Source organism: Babylonia areolata, chromosome 29, assembly GCF_041734735.1.
Source record: "Babylonia areolata isolate BAREFJ2019XMU chromosome 29, ASM4173473v1, whole genome shotgun sequence".
Lineage (NCBI taxonomy): Eukaryota > Metazoa > Mollusca > Gastropoda > Neogastropoda > Buccinidae > Babylonia > Babylonia areolata.
In genome coordinates this window covers 33,521,043-33,547,511 of record NC_134904.1, presented here as the reverse complement: position 1 = coordinate 33,547,511, position 26,469 = coordinate 33,521,043, and the positions used below count along the sequence as shown (strand labels likewise).

At 43.6% G+C, this 26,469-nt stretch overlaps 1 protein-coding gene and 1 non-coding gene across 7 annotated transcripts in view; one reads left to right on the top strand and one right to left on the bottom strand.

The window, feature by feature from the left end:
* LOC143274577 (small G protein signaling modulator 1-like) overlaps nucleotides 1-22,707 on the bottom strand; it is a 95,691-nt gene extending 72,984 nt beyond the window's left edge. For all 6 annotated transcript variants that reach the window (XM_076578422.1, XM_076578423.1, XM_076578427.1 and 3 more), the window contains exons 1-4: nucleotides 22,549-22,707; nucleotides 20,363-20,438; nucleotides 6,413-6,587; nucleotides 108-245 (exon numbers count right to left, since the gene is read on the bottom strand). In XM_076578422.1, coding sequence (XP_076434537.1) covers nucleotides 108-245; nucleotides 6,413-6,587; nucleotides 20,363-20,438; nucleotides 22,549-22,605 — 446 coding nt within the window. In that variant the 5' untranslated portion in view covers nucleotides 22,606-22,707. The remainder of the gene's footprint in view (nucleotides 1-107; nucleotides 246-6,412; nucleotides 6,588-20,362; nucleotides 20,439-22,548) is intronic.
* A 3,211-nt stretch (nucleotides 22,708-25,918) lies between these two features.
* Nucleotides 25,919-25,990, top strand: Trnaw-cca (transfer RNA tryptophan (anticodon CCA)). Its single transcript has one exon. It is a non-coding gene; the product is annotated as a tRNA-Trp (tRNA).
* The last annotated feature ends 479 nt before the right edge of the window (nucleotides 25,991-26,469 follow it).

Below are 26,469 nucleotides of genomic sequence, written 5' to 3'. Positions count from 1 at the left end.
AATCTGCAAAAAAATTGAAGACTAAAACTGCGCACGCTAACACACACACACACGCACACACACAAAAACGCACGCGCGCACACACACACACACACACACACAATTACCTGCTGTTCTGAACAAGGTAATCCAGAATCTTGGCCAGCTGTTTTTCAAAGATGGCGTGACGCAGCCAGAGGTATTTCCCACTGCCTGACGACTGCTGTCCTTTCTTGGTCTGGTTCTTGTTGTTGTCCAGAGACTTTCTGCACAACACACCAACACAAACACTGTCTGACACAGAGAGCTGGGAAAGGAACCGTGTCTTGTGTGCTTTGAGGTGTGGTGTGGTGTGGTGTGGTGTGGTGTGGTGAGGTGTGATGAGGGCAGGTGTGATGTGGTGTGGTGAGGTGAGGTAAGGTGAGGTGTGGTGTGGTGTGGTGAGGTGAGGTGAGGTGAGGTGAGGTGAGGTGTGGTGAGGTGTGTGGTGTGGTGTGGTACTGTAGCGACTTTCTGTACAACACGCCAACACAAACACTGACACAGAGCTGGGAAAGGAACCGTGTCTTGTGTGCTTTGAGGTGTGGTGTGGTATGGTGTGATGTGGTGAGGTGTGGTGTGGTGTGGTGTGGAGTGGTGAGGTGTGGTGAGGTGTGTGGTGTGGTGTGGTGTGGTACTGTAGCGACTTTCTGCACAACACACCAACACAAACACTGACACAGAGAGTTGGGAAAGGAACCGTGTCTTGTGTGCTTTGAGGTGTGGTGTGGTGTGGTGAGGTGTGGTGTGGTGTGGTGTGGTGTGATGAGGGCGGGTGTGATGTGGTGTGGTGAGGTGAGGTGAGGTGGGATATGGTGTGGTGTGGTGTGGTGTGGTGAGGTGAGGTGAGGTGAGGTGTGGTGTGGTGTGGTGTGGTGTGGTGAGGTGAGGTGAGGTGAGGTGAGGTGTGGTGTGGTACTGTAGGACGTTCTGCACAACACACCAACACAAACTGTGTGACACAGAGCTGGGAAAGGAACCGTGTCTTGTGTGCTTTGAGGTGTGGTGTGGTGAGGTGTGGTGTGGTGTGGTGTGGTGTGGTGTGTGGTGTGGTTTATTTTGTGGTGTGGTGTGGTGTGGTGTGGTGTGGTGAGGTGTGGTGTGGTGTGGTGTGGTGAGGTGAGGTGTGGTGATGTGTGGTTTGTGGTGTGGTGTGGTGTGGTGTGGTACTGTAGAGACTTTCTGCACAACACAGCAACACAAACACTGTCTCACACAGTGCTGCGTAGGAACCGTGTGTAGTGTGGTATGGTGTGGTAAGGTGTGGTGTGTGGTGGTGGTGTATGTGTCTTGTGTGGAGTGGTGTGGTGTGTTGTGGTGTGGTGATGTGTGGTTTGTGTTGTGTTGTGGTGTGGTGTGGTTTGTGGTGTGGTGTGGTGTGGTGAGGTGTGGTGTGGTGAGGTGTGGTGTGGTGTGTGGTGTGGTGTGGGTGGTGTGGTGTGGTGAGGTGTGTTGGTGAGGTGTGGTGTGGTGAGGTGGGGTGTGGTGTGGTGTGGTTGTGTGGTGTGTGTGGTGTGTGTGGTGTGGTGTGGAGTGGTATGGTAAGGTGTGGTGTGGTGGTGGTGTTTGGTGGTGGGTGTGGTAGTGGTGGTGTATGTGTCTTGTGTGGAGTGGTGTGGTGTGAAGTGGTGTGGTGTGTGGTGTGGTGTGGTGTGGTGTGGTGTGGTGTGGTGTGGTGTGGTGTGGTTGTGGTGTGGTGTGGTATGGTGTGGTGTGGTGTGGTGTGGTGAGATGTGGTTTGTGGTATGGTGTGGTGTGGTGTGTGTGGTTGTGGTGTGGTGAGGTGTGGTGTGGTGTGGTGAGGTGAGATGTGGTGTGGTGTGATGTGGTGTGGGTGTGTGGTGTGGTGTGGTGTGGTGAGGTGTGGTGTGGTTTGTGGTGTGTGAGGTGAGGTGTGGTGATGTGTGGTTTGTGTTGTGTGTGTGTGGTGTGGTGTGGTGTGGTGTGGTTGTGGTGTGGTGTGGTGTGGTGAGGTGTGGTGTGGTGAGGTGTGGTTTGTGGTGTGGTGTGGTGTGGTTTGTGGTGTGGTGTGGTGAGGTGAGGTGTGGTGATGTGTGGTTTGTGTTGTGGTGTGGTGTGGTGTGATGTGGTTTGTGGTGTGGTGTGGTGAGGTGTGGTGTGGTGATGTGTGGTTTGTGGTGTGGTGTGGTGTGGTTTGTGGTGTGGTGTGGTGTGGTGAGGTGAGGTGTGGTGATGTGTGGTTTGTGGTGAGGTGTGGTGTGGTGTGGTGTGGTGAGGTGAGGTGTGGTGATGTGTGGTTTGTGGTGTGGTGTGGTGTGGTGTGGTGTGGTGTGGTGTAGTGTGGTACTGTAGAGACTTTCTGCACAACACAGCAACACAAACACTGTCTGACACAGTGCTGCGTAGGAACCGTGTGTAGTGTGGTAAGGTGTGGTGTGTGGTGGTGTGTGGTGGTGGGTGTGGTAGTGGTGGTGTATGTGTCTTGTGTGGAGTGGTGTGGTGTGAAGTGGTGTGGTGAGGTGTGGTGTGATGAGGTGAGGTGAGGTGAGGTGTGGTGAGATGAGGTGAGGTGTGGTGAGATGAGGTAAGGTGAGGTGAGGTGTGGTGAGATGAGGTGAGGTGAGGTGAGGTTGGTGAGGTGGTGTGTGGTGTGGTGAGATGAGGTGAGGTGAGGTGAGGTGTGGTGTGGTGTGGTACTGTGGCGACTTTCTGCACAAAACAAAAATACAAGACACTGTCTGACACAGTGCTGGGTAGGAACCGTGTGTAGTGTGGTATGGTTTGGTAAGGTGTGGTGTGTGGTGGTGGGTGGGGTGGTGGTGTAGTGTGCTGAGGTGTGGTGTGGTGGTGGGTGGGGTGGTGATGCAGTGTGCTGTTGGGTGGTGATGTGTGGGGTGTGGTTGGTGGGGTGGTGGTGTATAGTGCTGTTGGGTGGTGAGGTGTGGGGTGCTGTGGTGGGTGGGGTGGTGTGAGGCGTGCCATGGTCATGATGCTGTGTAAAGTTTAATTCTTGCGCCGCACAAAACTAAATATAGCTAGGTGTGAGAAATCTAAGTCACAGTGCCGTGCAATGCGCTCGACAAAACTGAAGTTTGGCTGATGCTAAAATGGTCTTTGGTGAAGTATGCAGTGCAATGACCATACTTCTGTCTGCATGTTCAAGTACACACGCGTGTGCATGCACGCACACACACACACACACACACACACACTCAACAGTAAACACACATTCAAACACAGACACACACACAAACTATGTGTGAGAGAGACAAACAGAGCCAGATAGAAGAAAGTATGAATATAATTCAGGATACACACAACATAACTGCAGGAATAAAACAGGGCAAATGATAAAGAAAGAAATCAAAGGAATCGAGCGACAAGGCAATATAAAACACTCCAAACTGTGTCTTCCTTTCTACAAGCCAAAACACAAAGAGTGGTTGACAGCCTCAGAACAAAGACAGGGCACTTGAATACAATCTGTCAGCACCACACATTACATGCACGAAATCCAACAAGATTCTGTCAGCTTAATAAAAAAAGAATCATTTATGGAGTAGGCTACAGCGATCGATTGTAATGCTTTGAGCCACACAGTTTGCCTTCCAATCTGGAAGTTCTCATGCGCTTGTTCACTCTCTTATTACTCTGCAACAACAAATTTTGCAGAGACACACAAAAAAAAGTGTGACATGACTGGGTGAAGGAGAGTCTAACAGTGTGTGTGTGTGTGTGTGTGTGTGTGTGAGAGAGAGAGTGTGTGTGTGTGTGTGTTTGTGTTTACATGTTTGTGTTTGTGTGTGTGTGTGTGTGTGTGTGTGTGTGTGTGTGTGTGTTTGTGTTTACATGTGTGTGTGTGTGTGTGTGTGTGTGAGCTTGTGTTTACATGTTTGTTTGTTTGTGTGTGTGTGTGTTTGTGTTTACGTTTGTTTGTTTGTGTGTGTGTGTGTGTGTGTGTGTGTGTGTGTGTGCGGCGCATGCTGGCGAATATGTCACTGTGACTGTGTTTTCGTGTGTCATACTGTGTTGTGTGTGTGTGTGTGTGTGTGTGTGTGTGTGTTTGTGCGCATTTACATGCGTACTTATGAATGTGTGCACATGTGAGTGAGGCAGAGAAGGCACTGTTGTTTAAGATAAAAACTAATACTCCCCTACAGAATAAACAACAACAATAAAAAACAACAACCCAACAATACCTGCATATCAACATATATATATATACACACACACATATATATATATATCTATCTATCCATATATATTTTTTCTTATACTGTTACAGTCATATCAGGCATACAACTGGCTCGCCAACAGCACTTTTTGAAGTGTTTCCGTGTGTGTGTGTGTGTTTGTGTGTGTGTACATGCGTGTGTGTGTACATGCGTGTGCGTGTGTGTGTGTGTGTGTGTGTGTGTGTGTACATGCGTGTGCGTGTGCATGCATGCGTGTGTGTGTACGTGTGTGTGTGTACGTGTGTGTGTGTGTGTACGTGTGTTTGTGTGTGTGCCCAAGTGTGTGTCTGTAAAAATGTATTTCCACACACAAACACACACACACACAGACAGAAACAATGCAATCACATATTTTAGAAAAGAGTGGTGAACACGGAGAGAAGAGAGGGAGGGGAGGGGGGGAATCAGGAAGTAGTAACACCACCAACAAACGCTCTCTCATCATTCCAGTGCAGTGCACTTCATGCATCACAAACAGGCCGGCCCATCCAAACAGGAAGCTTGAGGGAGGGGAGAGAGGAGGAGGGGGTGGTGGTGGTGGTGGTGGGGTTGAAGGACAGGGTGGTGGTGGGACCTAGAACTGAGTCACACTCCCCCCCCCCCCACCCCTTACCCCCTGGTTGGTACATGTAGTTAACAGAACGCAAGCCTTCAGAAAGGGCAGCAAAGGACACATACATGTATACACAAACGAACCAACCTGAGACTCTCCCCGCCCCTTACCCCACCCCCACCCCCACCTAAACATCAACACCAACACCATGGCTCAGATTTGCCAAGGGAGCCTTGCATGCATGCATTAATGATGAAGCACTGGAGGAGCCGAGGGGGAGGGGAGGGGGTGGGGAGGGAGTAAGGGCCGTCTGGGGGGTGAGGGGAGGGGGAGGGGGTGGGGGGGTGAGAGGGGGGAACCTGGAAGGAGGAGGGTGGGTGGTAGGGGCAGGGACACCTCCGCCCAATGACACCAATCAATAGGCAACAGTGCCCTCCTCCACCCCCACCCACCTACCACACCACCACCACACCCCCCCCCCAAGCCCCCCCCCCCCCCCCCACTGGAATCGCCAAATGCCACTCTCTGGTCTGTCCAACTCAAAGCCCTTGGCAAAACTCTCTACACAGCCCTCACGGTTGTCTGTCTGTCTGCCTGTCTGTCTGTCTGTCTGCTTGCCTGCCTGTCTGTCTGCCGTTGTCGTCGGTGGGTGGTGGTCGTGGCGAGATGTCACCTGCACCGGGCGGCCCGCCTGGCGCCCACCCCACCCACACAAAATTCAGACTGTGCTTTAACTGGCTGTAGGCTGTTGTGCTGTGGTGGCAGCACAGCATGGGATCGTTATAACCCATGGCGGCTTGGGAGGGCTAGTTGGGGTGGAGAGGGCTAGTTGGGGTGAGGGTGGGGGTTGGGGAAACTGGTGTGGGGGGGGAGGTAGTCTCGTAAGGGGTTGGGGGCGGGGGCGGGGGGCGTGAGGGGGGGGGGTGTTGCTATTGTGGGGATCAAGGACAGATAGCACCGACGGATGGGAAGGAGAGAGGTAGGTGATGGGACAAAGCTAACACTTCTGGGGGACAGTTTCCAAGGGCAGTTTGACGTCATGGTGTGAGGGTGATGGTGGTGGTGGTGGTGGTTGAGGCGATGGTGGTAGTGTTGGCAGCGATTTTCTTTGTTTGGGTGTGAAAGATGGGGACATGGATAGATCTATACAGACAGAATGTTGCAGACAGACACATGAGACAAGTGGACACAAAAAGACGACTGCGGAAAGATGAGACTGTGTCTTAAAGAAAAATCACACACACACACAGTGGAACACACATGCACACACTCACTAACACACACACACACACACACAGTGGAACACACACACACACACACACTCACAAACACACACACAATGTGAGGGTGAGATAATAAAAGAGAACGGGGGTGGGTGAGAGAATCTTCATCAAATATTTCCACCCATGTCTTCAAAAGAGAGAGAGAGAGGGGGGGGGGGAGAGAGAGAGAGAGAGAGAGAGAGAGGGGGGGGGGGGGGGGGAGAAAAAAAATAGCTCACAATGCCAACACAAGTACATGTGTTTATACACACCCATGCACACAACACAACACAACACAAAACACACACAGAGTCTCAACAACTTCCTTCAAGGACAAAACAAACCGAAACAACAAAACCGAACAAACGGACGAACACACTCACTTGGAGGTGTTTTCCGTAGAGGTGCTGGCCTCGGCGTCATTGACAACCTTCAGAACCTGGGCGGCCGGCTGAAAGTTTTTGGCGATCTTCTGCAAGAGGGCTGTGGTGGTACCATGCTTGAACAGACCCAGCGCCCGCTTCCGCAGCCCGTGAAGCAGACAGGCCTCCACCGCTCCTGTGGACGGTGCCAGAGAGAACCACATTCAGGGCTAGGAATTCCCAGATGATCGTTAGATGTCCTGGGTACTATTACAGGTAGATTAAAAAAAAAAAAAAAAAAAAAGATATGTATAATTCTTCTGCCAGAGAGAAGCACATTCAGGGCAAGAAATTCCCAGATGATCGTTAGATGTCCATGGTACTGTTAGATGTAGATTTTATTATTTTTTTTTTTTAAGGTATATTTATAATTCTCTTGCCAAACAGAATCACTTTCAGGAATTGAAATTCCTAGATACTTATTAAATGTCCTGGGGACATAGATTTAAAAAAAATATTATAATGGGGAGTTCGTATTATATTCCCAGTTTGGTTAAATATACTTACCATGTCAAACTGATGGAAACCAGGCCTGTAAGTTTGCTCTTCTTGGCCAAAATTTATCGCGGCAACTCAGTGATACGACACCTTGCCATTGGACTACCTTCTGATAAATTATAGATGATCTTTAGATCGATGTCCTGGGCTCATTCAGATTTTTAAAAATACTTGTCCTACTACAGAGAACCCCATTCAGGGCTAGAAATTCCTTAGATCGATGTCCTGGGCATATTAAACAAAATGGTTTTTTTTAAAAAAGAAAAAAAAAGGAACTTATCCTGCCAGAGACAATCCCATTCTGGGCTTGAAATTCCCAGATAATCACTAGATGTCCTTGGGACATGTAGATTTAGAAAAAAAACCCAAAAAAAACAAAAACCCCCACTAAAGTCTATATACTTGTCCTGCCAGACAGAATTACATTCAGGGCTAGAAATTCCCTGATATTCATTAGATGTCCTGGGGACGTAGATTTTTTTTTTTTTTTTTTCAATACTTGTCCTGCCAGAGAGAACCCCATTCACCACTAGAAAATTCCTAGATACTTGTTGGACGTCCTGGGGGCATATACTGTAGAATTTCTTTAAAAAATCTATATCATACTTGTCCTGCCAGAGAAAACCCCATTCAAGGCTAGAAAATCTATGATAATAGATGTCCTAGGGACATAGACTTTTGTTGTTGTTAAATCCATAAAGAAATAATCTTTAAATCTATACACTTCTCCTGCCAGAGACTGAGAGAACCCCATTCAGGGCTAGAAATCCCCAGATAATTGTTAGATGTCAATGGGACAAGCAGAACTTTTCTTCTTTTTTTTTTGTTTTTTTTTTTGGTTGTAATCTATATACTTGTCCATTCAGGACTAGAAATTACCAAATAATTACTGGATGTCCTGTGGGAAAAGTGGATTAAAAAAAAGAAAAAGAAAAAAAGAAGACCCCCCCACCCCTCCTTTCTCCCATTTCTACTTGCCCTCCCCTTAGTAAAGCGACACCCAATAAAAGCAACAACCCCGCTGTGCAATGAAAAGTTAGCAATCATGTACAGTGAAAGAAAACTTGACACCCCACCTAAAATGCACATGTGCATGTTTGCAAGGATGTACAACCGCAACAACAATATTCACAGAACATTAATGAAACTTATCCTAAGAACTGTAGATATGGGAAAATTGTATTACTTGAAAAAAAAATGAAAAAAAAAAGAAAAAAAAGAAAAAAGAAAGTACCACTGAACAAACTTAAGGTAGAAAAAAAGTATTACTGGACAAATTTAAGAAAAACAATACCATGGGGAAAAAAAACAACAACTTCAAATCATATTGTGAATAGCCCAGTTAACTGCAATGGGGCCATTTCATGCTGATCGTCAGAGGAACTTTCAAAGGCAGAAAAAAAGGCTTTTAAAAAATATGCTGCTGAACAACACAAACAACTCCAGAAAGACACAAAACTGAACAGACAAAAATGACGGTCATGATGAAAAAAGTACATCAACAAAAAGAAAAAAACAAGAGAGGCAAGGCCTTCAAGACTCACTTGTGATAAATTAAGTCCCCTAGCATTAATTACAGAGTAATTTCCCTTTTTTACTATCTGCACCAAAACGTTTGCAAAATAAATCAAAATTCCATGCCTATCAAAAGAAGTTCCTGTTTGAACAATAAATGATAATAATGACTCCTCTTGTTGTTGTGTCAGATTAAGAGGTCAAAGTGCCAAGTTTAGAGAATACAAAAAATATAAATACAACAGTAAATGCAGTTTGCATATAATTAGGCTTCTTTTTTTAATTTTTTTGTGCCCATCCCAGAGGTGCAATATTGTTTTAAACAAGATGACTGGAAAGAACTGAATTTTTCCTATTTTTATGCCAAATTTGGTGTCAACTGACAAAGTATTTGCAGAGAAAATGTCAATGTTAAAGTTTACCACGGACACACACACACACACACACACACACACAGACAACCGAACACCGGGTTAAAACGACTCACTTTGTTTACACAAGTCTGTCAAAAAATCCCTAACCAATAACACTGTTCAGACAACACGCCAAAACACACTTCCTTTGTCGTCGCTAATGAGGCCAATAAACAGCAGCTGTGGGAGGATTATCTGAACACATAGCTGGCCGCAGTCGATCAGCCTGACTATGAGGATCCTGTTTTCAGTTCCCATTTGCCTGTGTTCGTGTCTGTTCATTTTCGTCTGTTTTTCTTTTCTGTTATCTTTGTCAGTGTTTTTCTCAAGGCCTGACTAAGCGCGTTGGGTTACGCTGCTGGTCAGGCAACTGCTTTGCAGATGTGGTGTAGCGTATATGGATTTGTCCGAACGCAGTGACGCCTCCTTGAGCCACTGATACTGATACTGAGGCAGCATGGACCAGATAAGGAGCTGTATTGTTCTGATTTTTGTTTTGTTTCTTAATCCATGCTACAATGTTTTAATATCTGCCTTCAGTGAAGTCCATCACATATTTAGCGCTTATATGTATGTACACTCCCACAGGACTAAATATAAGACGGTCTTCAAAATCTTGTTGTTCTGTCAAATTTACTGCATTCACTACTGTAAAATGTGTCAAATATGTGTATGTATGGACAGGCGCAATAGCCGAGTGGTTAAAGCGTTGGACTTTCAGTCTGAGGGTCCCGGGTTCGAATCACGGTGACGGCGCCTGGTGGGTAAAGGGTGGAGATTTTTACGATCTCCCAGGTCAACTTATGTGCAGACCTGCTAGTGCCTGAACCCCCTTCGTGTGTATATGCAAGCAGAAGATCAAATACGCACGTTAAAGATCCTGTAATCCATGTCAGTGTTCGTTGGGTTATGGAAACAAGAACATACCCAGCATGCACACCCCCGAAAACGGAGTATGGCTGCCTACATGGCGGGGTAAAAACGGTCATACATGTAAAAGCCCACTCGTGTGCATACGAGTGAACGTGGGAGTTGCAGCCCATGAACGAAGAAGAAGAAGTAGTAGTGTATGTATGATAGTTAGTCGTGTCCGATTCATGACCATCAGGACAGCAGAGGAGGCAACTGCTGTCCCGACTTTTTGAGCTGGAATTTGATCAGAGTGGACAGTGTCTTGCCCATGTTACATCCCTTCTCTCTTGACCAGGAGAGCTTTAAGGGCAGTCAACATTGGGACTGTTAAATAGAATACTGTTTAAACCAACAGAGAGCTCAAAACTGAGAGGGGGTAGGGAGTGGGGCTGGGGGTGTGGTGGTGTCTGCAGATTCATGGGGAAGGGTGGGGTGGAGACTATCACTGGATGGAAGTGGTGGTGGTGGTCTCCAACCTGGAGCAGATGCTCTCTCAGTGTGGCTCTGCGACTTAACTCTCTCCATACAAACGGCGAAAGAGACGACGTTAACAGCGTTTCACCCCAATTACCATCATCAAAATATTGCAAGTGGAAGGCTCTTATACTGAAGATGTGAATGTTGACAAAGAATACAATTCTGACGACGGAAGCTAAAGGTTGGGTCATTCAGACACCCACTGGTCATCCGAAGGGTCTGTGTAGAGGAGAAGAGAGGACTGGCCGTACTGAGTGAGTTAAGCAATAACTGTCATCAGTTGGGGGCTCAGTATATGGTGTCCTCCATACCGCGAGTCAAAACAAGCACTACAGAACACCATCAAAATGACTCTGCAGCAGTGCTGAGTCTCCTCTGGTGGGTGGTCTCCTATGAACCCAAAATCGACAGTTCCATGTGGACTGCCAACCCTTAAGACTGTGGAAAACAAATACGAGTGTGGCGATGTATGACTAACTGAATGAGTGGTGTGGGAGCAATTGTGCAAAATCATTGCGCAGAAAAAAAAAAGAATAGAAAGGTAGACCAAGACAGGCTGATGGGATTGCTGAGGACTGAGAGAAATCAATGGGGGAGGGTGTGGGAATGGGGGAACCAGCATAACTGGGAGAGTTCTGTCAGAGCAGATTCGCATTTTTTCCAGAGGTTTATCTGATTATATATTTCAATATTTATCTGTATCTCTATCGATTTATTTCATTCATTATCTATAAATTTCCTCCGGTATTGCTAATGTATTTGCTAGTATATATTTATAGCAGAGACTGAGGGGAAATATTCAGGAACCGTTTTACTCAGGTACTGACTGATGTTGTTCACTTGTTAACTGTTGAAGCATGAGACAAGTCCTCTTGATCTGTAAGGGAAAACTTAAATTGGTCGATTTAAAAAATGTGTGATGAATCATGAAAAAAAACCCTACAACAACACAAAAACAAAGAAACAAAAATTTCACTGAAATTTCTCTCTCTCTCTCTCTTTCCAAATATCATCAAAAAGCATTATCAAAGCAAAAAACAATCAATGTGCCATGGTTGAAAAGCAACTGACACGTTGTTATTCTCTTAAAACTGGGAGTAATCGGATCATGTTACAGCAAATAACCCCAGAGTAGGCACCCTGGCATGAACCATTCTGCCAATGTGATATTTTCAAGACAAAAAAACATACATCAGGGAAGCAAAACACAAAGACAAACACACACGCACACATGCGCACGCACACACGCGCACGCACACAAACACACACACCATACATAACAGTTTCATACACACACACACACACACAAACACAGACAAAGACACACACACACACACCATACATAACAGTTCACACACACACACACACACACACACACACAGACACAGACAAAGACACACACACTCACACACACATGAAGATTAACATCTGATCAACATACCAGCTTTTACTACCATCAATACTTCAATATATATCATTACCAATAACCATAAAACTACTTCTAAAGCAAATCATATCAGTTAGGAATTGTTAAGCCTTCTGAATCAGCAAAGCTGTTTCAGAAACAACCTTTCCCCCCAAGCAAAAGACCTGTGTTACTGATACAAGTTACAACCATATAGCACAAAATGCACAGAACTGTGATTACATCCCACAAGCTCAAATTAGCTGACAATGACAAACTGAAGACATTTAGTCACAAAACAGCACAGCCTTCCGAGTAATGCTCTTTGTTAAGCACAGCACACACACAGAGTCACACACACACACACACACACACACACACACACACACACACACACACACACACACACACACACACACAGAGTTACTGAGTGTTAATTCCAAGTCAAACAAGCTGTTAATGACAGATGGTAAAGATCACACAGAGCAATTACCAGTCTGTGTCAAGAAAACACATGCACAGATTGAGAGCTGAAACTCTTGGGTAAAGCCGTATTTTCAATATGTTTTAGGTCCAGTTTGAGCCAAATGATTATTCCTCCATTAGAAAAAGAGCACAGTAATGATTATATATATATATATATATATATATATATATATATATATATATATATATATATATATATATATAAAACCAGAACTGAAGTTATATGCAGCTGACACTGAAGTCAAACTTCATTCATGTTTTCTTTTTCACCCTTGCAAAGAAAGTTCTCATAATATTACAGTATGTCATAATGAGTTAAATTAAAAGAACATGCCCATGAACTATTATATTCTATATTCACTTTTTTCCACCCTTGTTAAGAAGTTCCTCGTCTCATTTATTTTTTCATGTCATATTCATTCAAACGGAAATAACTAATAACTACTATTTCAAGTTATTGTTCACATATGATATTTTTCTTTACAATTGCAAAGAAGGTTCTCACATAATTCATTCTGTCATGTAAGAATCTTTTAGATCCAAAGAATTTGACCAAAACAACTTATTTTTCTGATTTTTTTCCCATCCACAAAAAGAACATTATCACATCATTTATCATATAATGTGATAATCATTTAAATGGAAAGAACTCAGATGTTGCTGTTCAGGCTACAAGCTTGTCTGGCGCTAACCTTTATGGCATTTTTCCTGACCTTTCATCTCTTTGCATACACACACACACACACACACACACACCCCCCTGTATCCATAACAAACAAAAGTCCACTGCTGTGATGCTTCTTACGCTTTAAATACATTTATAAACAAAATACATAAACAATCTGGTCTGGGTTTTTTAACAAAATTAGTATCCACTGACACATTTGCATATAAAAAAAAAATCAGTACTAGTACCAACATAAAATAAATTTATTCCTTTCTATACTTCCTCTCCATCTTATTCCCTCTCTCTTCCAATTTTCTTCTTCTGCTTCTCGTCTTCTCCTCCGTCTTCTTCGTCCTCGTCTTCTCCTCCTCTTCTACATCTTCTTATCCATCATCATCTTCTTCTCTGTCTTCCTTCTCTTCTCTGTCTTTTCTTCCATTTACTTCTCCTGTTTCTCTGTCTTCTTCTTCTTCATCTTCTTTCTCTTCTCTGTCTTCTGTCTTCTTCTCCTTCTGTTCTTCCTTCTTCTTCGTCTTCCTCCTTCTCCTGTTTCTCTGTCTTCTTCTTCTTCATCTTCTTTCTCTTCTCTGTCTTCTTCTCCTTCTGTTCTTCCTTCGTTCTTCGTCTTCCTCCTCTTCTTCTCTTCTGTCTACTTCTTCTCCTCCTCCTCCTTCTGTTTCTCCATCCTCTCCCGCTTCTTCATCTTCTCTTTCTTTTTCCTCTCCGTCGTCTTCTTCTCCGTCTTCTTCTGTCTTCTCCTTCTTCTGCTTCCCCGTCTTCTTTTACTTTTCTGTGATCGTTCTTTCTTCTCAGTTTGTTTTGATTCATTCTGTTTTTGCAAGCATGTATCGTGTAACACCACTGGTGTCCCAAGATACATGACATATATACATATACGTATCTAGACATAATTCAACATTCCAAAACCTGCTGCACTGGTGTGAGAAAAAAAATAACAACTGCAGGAAACAGCATTAAGTTAACAGAAACACATAAGAAATAATAATTATGATAATAATAATAATCATAATAATCATGATAATGTTAATAATAATAAATAAATCAGTTCAAAGGACTCTCTTCATCTTCAAATTAGTTGCACTGAAATAAGCAGACTCAAAGGAGAGCAATCATCACACCAGCAGTCACGCTGCCTTTCTTCCTTTGTTAAAAAGTGAAACCCAAGCAAGGGTTAGTCCATCTCATGGAACTGGCGTTGGCCTGGACAGAGGTTCACCCTCCACCTTTAATCCCTTGACTGACAAATCTGGGTAAAATGACTTCACTGCGGCATTACTCTGAAGTTCAGTTACCACTCTTTTGTGTTCTTATCAATGATGTTGATTTTGCTATAAAAAAAAAGAAGAAAAAAGAAAGAAAAAAAGAAAAGAAAAAAAAGAAATCAAATGCAGTCCAAAGAGGACGAAGTTAAATAATGAATGGTGACTGACATGTACATTCTTGACCTGTAAAGCTCCGTCTTAAACCTTAGCGAAGTGACAGCTCTTCGCTGACAAACACACTCATCAGCAGCAGTCAAAGGGTTAAACCTTAGCGAAGTGACAGCTCTTCGCTGACAAACACACTCATCAGCAGCAGTCAAAGAGTTAAACCTTAGTGAAGTGACAGCTCTTCGCTGACAAACACACTCATCAGCAGCAGTCAAAGGGTTAAACCTTAGCGAAGTGACAGCTCTTCACTGACACACTTATCAGCAGCAGTCAAAGGGTTAAATCTTAGTGAAGTGACAGCTCTTCATTGACACACTCATCAGCAGCAGTCAAAGGGTTAAATCTTAGCGAAGTGACAGCTCTTCAGTGACAAACACACTCATCAGCAGCAGTCAAAAGGTTAAATCTTAGTGAAGTGACAGCTCTTCACTGAAAAGCACACTTATCAGCAGCAGTCAAAGGGTTAAATCTTGGTGAAGTGGCAGCTCTTCACTGACAAGCACACTCATCAGCAGTAGTCAAAGGGTTAATCAGCCAACTCGGCACCCTCTCTACTCCAGTCCCAAGGATGAAGTGAGACGCCCTCCACCCCCTCCCCCACACACTCCCCTTCCCCTCGTCCACCTCCCCCATTCACCCCCAGAAATGCTGCATGCAGGTAAGAGCGGTGAAGGATGTACAAGGAGCTACACAGAGGCTGGGGTGAAGACTCGTCACAGGAATGCAGTAAAGCACAGCCGCTGGCACACACGAGACCCTCTTCAGGAGACAGCTCTCAAGTACTGAGGAATGAGGGAGAGTGAAGGAGAGACACCCCCCCCCCCCTCCAACCCCTCTCCCCTGTCCACCAAGAAGAAGAAAAGAAAAAAGAAAAAAAATCAATGGAAATGTCAAAGAGACAGCACAGCCCTTGGGGAGGAGGGGGTGGGGGGGATGGCGGAGAGGGGGTGGGGGAGTTAAGTTAGTGCAGCGTGTTAAGAGGGTAATCAGACCTTTGCAAGGCAAGAGCTTGGCTTGATATGCACCAAACAGCACACACTCTCTGAACGCCAAAAAAAACAAAAGAAAACAAAAGCAAACACACACCAAAAGTAGAAGTGGCCACCTAAAAGTCGTCGCCCTGCTTCTGTTGCTGACACTGGGTCCACAATGTAGGCCAGCGGTGACCATCACTGTCACTGCATTCACACGTGACTGATTGAATGATGGTGATTTGTAAAGAGCGCATAAGAAATGTTCACACTTAGGTTGTTGTGTGTTCACAGCATGCATCATCCACACACAAATACAAAAACAACTGGTTTTAGTCATGTATGTTGTTGGTTTAACTACAGTTTGACATTTTATCTGTTCTCTTACTGTGCTTATCGCACTGGTTGATTTGTGATTATTGTATGAGACTGATTAGCATTAACTTTGTATCCATGCATTTTTATGTTCCTTATGTATCTATGATGAATGACTGTGAAAGTATGTAATCATTACATGTGTATGATTGTTATCATTGCATGAAAGATCCTTATCAACTTAGCATTTCAGCATTTTATGTCTTTTATGTGTTTACACAGAGTGACTGTGATATTTGTGTATTGTTTACGTAAAATACACTATACAGAAAATGTCTCTTATTGAGATAATAAAGTATTCTGTATTCCATAACAAGAAACAATCAAATGCCTGCAAAGCCAACAACAACAACAACAACACACACACACACACACACGCACACACACAAACACACACACAGAATGCAAGTGATTTGGAAAGTGGGGAAGGGGGTGGGAAATGGGGGAGGGAGTGCATGACATGGATGACACTGGAAGTAATATGTTTTTACAGTCATCAAGAAACTGGAGCGATGTTTTCTCAAAAAATGCCTAAAATCAGGCAAGTGGATGTGATTGTTTGCTCTATTTTACCTTTGAATTGAAAAAAAAACAACAACAAAAAAAACCCGCAAGCTGATAAAAAAAGAATATATATATATATATATATATATATATATATATATATATATATAAAAGAAAGGAAACCAGAGTGAAAGCTTCCAGGGCTGTTTCTGTCCTTGAAAACAATTAAACAAACACAAAAAAAACCCTCTCCCTCTTTCATACTTTCAGCAATGTCTGTCTGTCTTCAACAACCCCTTCCATCCCCAACATCCCCCCCTCCACACACACACACACACATGCATGCAGGTCTACATACAAGCCTGGACACGCACCACGCACAGACAGAAACACACTGTGACACTTGTGCACGCTCACACGGAAGTGAGGTTATTATTTCAATAGTGAAATAATATATACCTTTAGCTTTCCAACTTCCATGCATGCAGTGACCAGTCTATTAAGTACTGTTAATTTATTAGACCCCTGCTGACCACAAAAGCTGTGTTTTGGTGACAAACAGATATTAAAAAAAAAAATAAATAAAAAAAATAAAATAAAATAAAGAAGCAAAAACTTCAAAATGTATACTTTCAAAAACGCCCATAATGACAAGAACGAAAACAAGTCCAAAACATTTCACCAAAGCACACCAAACATTTTTCTCTTTAACATAAAGTTTAAGGATGTCAATACCAGTGATGCCCTGGCACTGTTCCTTTTTGGTACACTTTACCAAACAAAAGATTTTAACACATATATATATATATATGCATGAATCAGATTACAGGACCAATGTCATTATAAATGAGATGAAAACGAAATTTTCTATCTAAAATTACGTTTAAATATCGCTCAAATGAGACAACCCTACAAGGATACGTGTTTCCTTCCCTTCCTTTGATTTGAAGGGCTCTCAGTAAAGTGTGGATTCAACCCACCGACCCGATTTTCTTTGCGCTACATTTATCAGCACAGCTGTGGTCCACAGACCTCCCCCACAATACAGTTGCGGACCTCTGTCTTCTTTGCCCGCACCAATATCCTTAGGTGACACAGTACACTCTACTTTCGTCGAATTCTACTTGAGGGACATCTATCGCTTTAGGGATGATGGCTCATCGACTTCTACCAGAGATGTTGCGTGCCTGCGGGATGATGGCTCAAGAGGCATCGCTTCTGTGGTAGTTGCACAACAGGCCATCACAGCACACAGACAGTAGAACAGGCGAACCCTCCACCTTGTCGCGCTATTCTGCACTAGTTGGGTCACGGTTAAGTATGTGTAATTAAAAGGAAATTTTCTATCTAAAATTACGTTTAAATAACATACTTACCGCGACCCAAATTTAAGACCCTCCCATCCTCCCCGCTTCCTGTTCTCCCTGCTTGCTGCGCTGGTGATGGCATATTGCTGTCAAAAGAGGGCGCTAGCCAGTGGGACAAAGGGGAGGTTACCTACTTCCGGGAGGTTATCGGCCGTAGTTTCGCTTTCTCCGCATAGGCGGATAGTAGTTTGCACAGGACAGGAATATCAGACCCCTGCCGGAGTCTGCACTAGTTGGGTCACGGTTAAGTATGTGTAATTAAAATACATTTTTTTCAAATATAGGGATACGATAGATGGGGTTGGGGTGCAGGGAGAAGGAGGGGGAAGATGGTGCATAAAAAAAAAACCCCACCACCAACAACCATATATATGATAGTCGTGTCTGACTATGACCATCAGAACAGCAGAGGAGGCAACTGCTGTTCCGACTATTTTGGCTAGAATTTGATTATAGTGGAGAGTGTCTTGCCCAAGTTACATCCCCACTCTCTCAGCCAAGAGGGTTTTAGGACAGTCGGCGATGGGATGGTTCCCAAAGGCCAACTAGCCCACAAGGCTGCAGCACTAAGAGCCAGTGCAATTTTGCCTCCTAGTTTGAGAGTCATAGTCCTTCACAATAAGATTAAGCTGTAAATGGTTTCCCATTGACTGGAGAAACCATTGATAATACAGCTCTCACTTTGCTGTTGGCCCAAACGTAAACTTATGTCAATCTGTGATATAAGCTCAGTGTTGGGCTTTAACCACCAACCAACAATAAGAAAAGAGCAGACTACCAGGACTTTGTGTGTGTGTGTGTGTGTGTGTGTGTGTGTGTGTGTAAAATTACGTTTAAATAACATACGTAACCGTGACCCAACTAGTGCAGACTCCGGCAGGGGTCTGACATTCCTGTCCTGTGCTAACTACTATCCACCTATGCGGAGAAAATGAAAGCAACTACGGCCGATAACCTCCTGGAAGAAGGGAACCTCCCCTTTGTCCCGCTGGCTAGCGTCCTCTTTTTCCGGCAGCCATCATGACTCCTGTTCCTGTGCTCTTCATACGGCTTCAAATATAGGGATATGATAGATGGGGTTGGGGTGCAGGGAGAAGGTGGGGGTAGATGGTGCATCAAAAAAAAACCAACACCACCACCAACCAGCAATACGAAAAGAGCATACTACCAGGACATTTTTTTATTTTTTATTTGTGTGTGTGTGTGTGTGTGGGTGTAGCAGTAGTAGTAGTAGTAGTCTTCAGTTTAATGTCTTCCACTTTAAGTGATATTAGATGGGAAAAAAGAAAAAAAAGAAGAAAAAAAAGGGGGGGTTGGGGGTGGGGGTCGGGTGGAGGGTGGAGCGTGGAGGTGGGAACGGTATTGGGCAGAGGGTGATGAATGATGTGTGTGTATGTGTGTGTGCGCATATGTGTGAGGGGGGTGGGGGTGGGGAAAGATACAGAGCATTGGAAAAAATAAGACATTAAAAGGGGAGACATAGGCACAATATAGAAGGAAACGCTAACATCAAACAACTGAAACAATTATAACAAATGTCCAATTGGACTATGCAGCAAACCTTCTGCAATAGCAGATAACATCTTGAAATTGTCAAAGATACATTCAAAAGAATTTTCCGAGAAGTTTGGTAAAAACGATTTCAGACTCTGACATTCAAAGAGTATGTGTTTGCTTGAAATAGATTAAATGGAGAGAGAGAGAGAGAGAGAGAGAGAGAGAGAGAGAGTGTGTGTGTGTGTGTGTGTGTGTGTGTGTGTGTGTGTGTGTGTGTGTGTGTGTGTGCAAAAAGCAAGGTTGCAAATTTGTAAACTATAATCCTACAGAACCTTTCTTCCACCCCTCCATCCTTCACTTCCCCTTATCACCCCCTTCTTGCAGCATCCCAGACTGTGCACCCCTTGAAATGTTTCAGCACTGAGACATCAAAGACAGCTTCCTTTTTTTCTTTTTTGGGGGGCAGTTGCGGGGTGGGGTGGAGGGATTAATGAAAGCTTAATATGTTTGTTCACAATGATACAGTGATATCAAGACAACAAAAGCTGAATGATGTTCTTCCATAATATATAATGAAACACAGAGATTATGTATAAACCCTGTTTGCGTAAAAGATGTGGTTCGATTGTTTTCAGTTTGTTGTCTATTTAATGTGTTTTTATCTAACATACTGACTGAGTTTAAACAGCTCAAAAAAGAAGGCTGATAATGAAATATATCTTAAGTGTGTGTGTGTGTGTGTGTGTGTGTGCACGCGCGTTTTTTTGTGTGTGTGTGTGTGTGTGTGTGTGTGTGTGTGTGTGTGTGTGTGTATGTGTGAGTGTGTTTGTGTGTGAGTGATTGTGTGAGTGATTGTGTCTGTGTACAAGCGTTCATGCGTGTGTGTACGTGTGTGTGTGTGTGTGTGTGTGTGTGTGTGTGCGCGCGCATGCGGGCGCACACAGGTGTATGTGTGTGCACATGTGTGCGTGTGTGCACATGTACGTACGGGTGTGTATGTGTGATAATGAAACCTGTGCACCAGTCCCACAAACACCCCATTCAGAGGTACCCGCAATACAGGATTGTGCAATAAAAACAGCCTTCTTCTCCAGTCATCATTGTTTATTTTACTTATCATGCTGTATCATACACACATTCAGTTTATATTCTTAATAAAGAAAATGATGCCATTTGATTGTGGCCAGCTTCCATTCTTAAGTTCTATGGAAAAAATCTACAACCTGCTCCTTCTTCATTTAAAGTCACTGGACAAAACTGTATGCAGATGCAGTACTTCACAGATGATGAACATCTCACAGAAATCTGCATCATAGATTACTCTCCAACATATTGAGAAAAAAAAAATCAAAGAAACAGCAGCTGACACTTACCACAAAGTGAGATGATACTGCTGCTTTCTTCATGAACAAATTTCCTTGTGACAGATTCCTCCATAATCTGCTTCACCTGTAAGCAAAGAAAAATAATGAGGATATTTTTAACAGCAATGTGTGACGCTAATCTTTTGCTGATTAATGTCTTCTTTTGTTAATCTTTATTCATGGGCTGTAACTCCCACATTCACTAATGTTCACAAATTTCCTTTTAATTACATGTGTCACAGCTTTTACCCCAAGGCAAGCACACTCTTGTTTTAAGGGGTGTGCATGCTGAGTATGTTCTAATAAAAAAACAACAATCACCGAACGTTGACAAGGACTGCGTGATCTTTAGTGCGCATATTAAATCTTCTGTATTTGTATGCATGTATCATTGTATGTACACATAAAAGGGATTCAGGCGCCAGCACAGTGGCAGGTCTGCAGATCTGTAGACCTGGGAGATCTGAAATATCTCAACCCACCAGGCCAGGATTTGAACCCACATTGGAGACTAACCACTCAGCTGTTGGGCCCATGAAATTAATGTCAATTCAAAGAGAACATTAACAGTCTCAACGGAACCAGTATCATAACACACTACGTGATGGGTGCTTTTATTCTCAATCAGCTGTCTGCTTTGATGTTTTGCAATATCATGCTTTTCAACAACCAATAAACAAGAGTACACTGCAGGATATGTGCTCAAAATGACAACTCCACATGGCATCCAAAATTTCTTTTCCTGGTTATCGTGACTGTTTTGCTACATGAGCATGTCTATACTTCAATCTGCAATGACTGCATGACAGTGATAATGATATCTGTGTACAATGTACTCATGCTGTATGTGGATTGTTCTGTGCTTTACTTGACATTATGTGTTAGACAAAAACATAACACACACACACACACACACAAACGCGTATATGTGTATGTGTATGTGTGTGTGTGTGTGTGTGTGTGTGTCTGTGTGTGTGACTGTGTGTGTTTGTGTATTCCCATTAAAACATTATCTAGCTTTGATGCTGTAATCTACTGATTCAACTTCAAGAGAAAATTGTAAACCTTAAGACAAGTACAAGAGAAAGAAAGAAAAAAAAAAAAGAACCAAAAAACAAAGAACAGAAACAACAGTCCAGAACAACAAAAAAATTCAATAAATGTAAAAATAAAAAAAATCCTTTATAAAACAAGATCAATGAGCAAGTTAGCTCAAGTGTAGGATCAAGATGTAACTTACAAAATTAAAAAAAAAAAAAAAAAAAATGCATGTCCAGGGCTCATAAATATGATCCTATCTTTTCATCACCGAAAACTGTAACCAGCGACAGTGTCACCAATTAAATCTAAACTAAATCTTTGCTTTGCTTTCATCTTCCAGTTGTTTTTGTCAATGCTGACAATTAATTACTTCAGGAAGAGGAAAAAAAGTGCATAGACATTTTATAGGGGTACAAGAGGAGAAATAATATCATATATATTATAAACAGGAAGACAGAATTTTGCTGACAGTGAAAATTTTAAATAGCAGTCACTGTGACATATATGTTTGTGAAGCTGCACATGTCTATTGCCAAAGCTCATTTAAGCCTAAAAAAAACTGTGCAGATCATGGCAGAGAGTGAGAGACTGAGAGAGAGTCTGTATGGCAATGTAAAGTTAAATATTGAGAGTAAGAACCTCAAACACAATGGTGGTGGGTATTTGACAGAAGGCCAAAAAGGTACAATTAATCATATCAGTCTGTGACATTCAAGCAATGGAATGAATAAACAGCATTACTAAAAACTGGAATGGGAAACTACTGTTATACTTCTATGTATTGTGTGTGTACACTGCCAGACAACAAAATAAACAAACACTGCAACCATCGCAATTAAGTGATACTGATAGTGTGGCACTGCCGAAAACAACATGGTCTGCCAATGTTCAGCTACTGATTCTCCAAATATTGTTGACAGATCAATATATCCGCAAATGACGATTTTGTTTTGCGGTACTAACGATTTATAAGAACCAAAATAAAAAAGCTTTCAAGATGTCATGGCAAAGGTTATGAATGACAATATGTTCGAGTGTTAAGTCTGTCAAACATGCTACTGGAAAGGTGTCGGCAGCACGCATTGTTTTTAATAAATTATGACCATCGTGCTGATTTGCATTCCATCAGACAAATACAACACATATCAACTTGCCTCTTTTTTTACAGCCCTCAACAGACCCTGACGGGCCTCAGTCTCAGCTGAAGACATACTTCTGAGAGTATTTCAGTGGTTATTTGATGAACAGCACCCGATTTCTTCTCAACAGCAGAAAACAGTCGTCAGTCTGCTTCTCCCATCTTTTCATCCAACATGAACACACCTCCGCGTTTGTTAGCCGGAGTACACCCGGAAACGGATTAATCCTCCAAGGGAACTAGTTGGTCATCTTTTGTTCAGTTTTATATTTACGGCTGCAAGATAATCGGATTGCTTATATTATATAACTTATATATCACAAAAGCTCAGTTCAGGTCTTCGGGTCAGCTGCGTCGGCTCTATGTGTTGTTTCACCATTTTCTTACGTACGGACTACTTTCGAAAAACATTATTAATGAGCATGATTGAACAGCAGTAAATGTTCAGGGTTCTTGGTGCAGCACGTCAGTGTATGACGCCAAAGGCATTGCTTTGAAAGATGTGTATTCTTCCGAATTTGCTTTTTCGAATTTTTATTTGTTTAGTCATTTCAATTTCTCAGGCACATTCACTGTATTTTTCGTCATTGTGGATATCAACACAGCAACTATCAAATGTCGCCTCAAACTGTTCGAGAGAGTGCAAACCTACGATGCCAGTTAATCCAAACACATGTTCATTTAAACCACCTGTTCCCCGTTCAACAGGTGAACTCTCTCATTCCCACTGGACCTGGTGGCAGTCTGTATGAACTTGCCGAACTCAGTACAGGCGTAGAAAGGAGAAACTACAATTGAAGAAAATTTGACGTCATGATTTGAAATAACGATGATATATTCAAGAAAGGTTGTGGCCCCATTTGAAGAGGGTATAATAGTTTGCAATGACCATCATGTATAAAACATACCTCAGTCACATAGGCCCACATGCATGCATAATTTTGAACAGACTGTCATTTTACAACAAGGTACGCCATCTTATGAAGGACTACTCGCAGAGGGGGTGTGAGAAAGAGAGAGAGAATGAAATGAAGGAATGAACTAAGAACAACTTTAATATCATCGTGCACTACTCCAGTAGTTGTTCAGTGCCAAACACAGACGACATGTCACAGGCTGTTAAATTGACATGGGGCACACAGCTTAGTTGATTACAACTGTCTTCTTTTGCGTGGTCCGGTGTGCACACGCGCGTATTTGTGCCGTGTGTGTGTTCGTATTGGGTGGGAGTGGGTGGGTGTGCGCTCGCCGGGACCATGTGTGAGGTCGGCGCGTGCATGAGGTCAACTTTGACTGATATATATATATATATAAAGTGAGAGAGAGAGAGACACACACACAACCCCACCCGCTAAAACAAAAACAACCCCCTTACCATCAAACATATACAACCCCAGTGACACACATATACAACCCTCTCACCACCAAATACATACAACCCCAACCACACAAACAAATACCCGCATTAAAACAACTCCAACCGAACAAACTTGACCTTAAGGGTGTAGACGCCAATAGGTCGTTAAACTCCAATAGACAGACAGAGAGAGAGACTTGACCTTAAGGGTGTAGACGCCAATAGGTCGTTAAACTCCAACAGGTAGAGAGAGAGAGAGAGAGAGAGAGAGAGAGAGTCAGTGCCCGTTCAAGTCGTGTGTGCCGTGAGTGCCAGCCGGTGCCAGCCTGTGTGTGTGTGTGTGTGCCAGTGTGTGTGTGTGTGTGTGTGTGTGTGTGTGTGTGTGCCGTGAGTGTGTCAGTGTGCGTCAGCCTGTCAGTGCGTGTCGCCACGGTGTCACGTTGCCAGTGTGACTGAGTGCGCGCTCTCGCGTCACGTCAGTGTGTGAGACGGAGAAAGAGCACGTGCATGAGAGAAAGAGAGAGACTAAGAGAGAGAGAGAGAGAGAGAGAGAGAGAGAAGAGAGAGAGAGAGACTGAGACTAGCCCGGCGGGAGAGAGACTGAGAGGCTGAGAGAGTCTATGTGCACACGGCACTCAGTGACACACACGGATTTATAAATGGGCCTAGATGGACCTAACGCGCACGCGCGCGCGCGCACACACACACTGACACACACACATACACACACACACACGGCGCACACACACAATTTTGGGAAAGTCTGGCTGATATGCATGTAGGGGAGGCTATCGAAAAACACGCTCTGCAATTGTCACTCTCTTGGTTTGCTCCCCACATCCACATCCCCCTAAAAGCACACATCAAAGCCCTGAGATCCCTCTCTCCCTCTCTCTCCGGCTCATGGCACACACACACACACACACACACACCGCGCGCGCGCGCGCACGCACGTACGGCACACATGGAAAAACAAGTACTATGCGTCATTACCTGCACTGACGCGGCCAGCCGGCCGGTGTGCGGAAGTCTTTTTTTTTCTCTCTCATTTTTTTTTTATCATCTTTTTCAAGGTTTTTATTATTTTTTTTATATTTTTTTTTTTATTGATGCTTTTTCTTACGACTCTTCTCCCATCCCCTACCTATATCAGTTATAAAACGTGTCTGTGTATTTTATTTTACTATACTGAAACACGAACATATGATCGTCAGCCGTGCCGAAGTCAGGTGACACCGTGGACCGTGACCGCCGGCCGCGCACGCGTGCCCAGTGCGTGTGTGTGTCACAGTGTGTGTGTGTGTGTGTGTGTGTGTGTGTTCGCCGGCGTGTGCTTACCGTCTGGGACTCAGTGAGACAAACTGATGTGAACTGAAACGATGCCGATCAATGAGTGCCCTGATCGCAGTCAACAACCTGCCAGTGAATACAGTGCGCGCAGAGGAACTTAACAACAACAACAACAAAAAAACACACAAAAAAACCCCTTCTCAGTGTGCAATAGTTTGAACCCTCAGGGGCGAAGTCAGTTAAGTTGGATGTGTACCTCCGAAATTACCCCTTCGTATGTATATGTATTTAACTCATTGAGTCTTTTCAATACTGTCGTTGTAGTATCACTGGGGTCGTACACGATACAGATCGTTTTGACTGTTCGCCCGGGACTGACAAAGCACGGAACTTTTACCAGTATCGAGCACTCCGGCCGCAGGCGCACACTGACAAACACACACACACACACGAACACATAGACGAATGGCCGTGGGGGAGAGACAGAGACAGACGGCCATTCGGGAGAGACAGAGGGCCATGTGGGAGAGACAGGCCAAAGCGGAGAGACAGAGACAGCTAGAGGGCCGTGGGGGAGAGTGTTCATTTCGTTTTGATGGGTGACATTGTGGATATATATGCCCTTATTTCTCCTCTCTCTCTAATCATGTTGTTCAAATCATACTAACAGGAAGAATTCGCTGCGCTTCTTAAAACGTATATGAGTTCAAGTCACTAAAATGCTGCTGTCCTAACAGGTGACTTCGTGGCGCAACGGTAGCGCGTCTGACTCCAGATCAGAAGGTTGCGTGTTCGAATCACGTCGGGGTCACAGATTTTTTTTTCCTCTTTAAACTTTGTTACATTATTATCATTATTATCAGCCCTCCCTCCCTCCTATCTTTTTCATTACCTCTTTAGTTAAGTTCTTCTCTGGAGCGATGGACGTACTGCCAATTAATTCGTGTGTCCTCAGTGCATTACCCTTACACTGAGCTCGAACACGAAAGGGGCAATAACCTTTCATGTTACAGATCTCAAGGCCTGATCATCTGGTGCGAAAGCGCTTTGGTTTGTCTTTGCACAAGATTCAGCGCTATATAATACCATTATTATTAAATGGTCACTGGTTAACATGTCCTTGATATAGTATTCCATTCACAATCTGAAGCAATTACAGGGGAAATGAGAGATGGGTTTATGGTTGTTGCTTTTTTTCGTGATATATCAGGGATTCTATTACACTTCCACCATCCAGAAGATGTAAAGACAAACCCACTACATTTTCAACAAAGTAATTGTTGGTGGTCA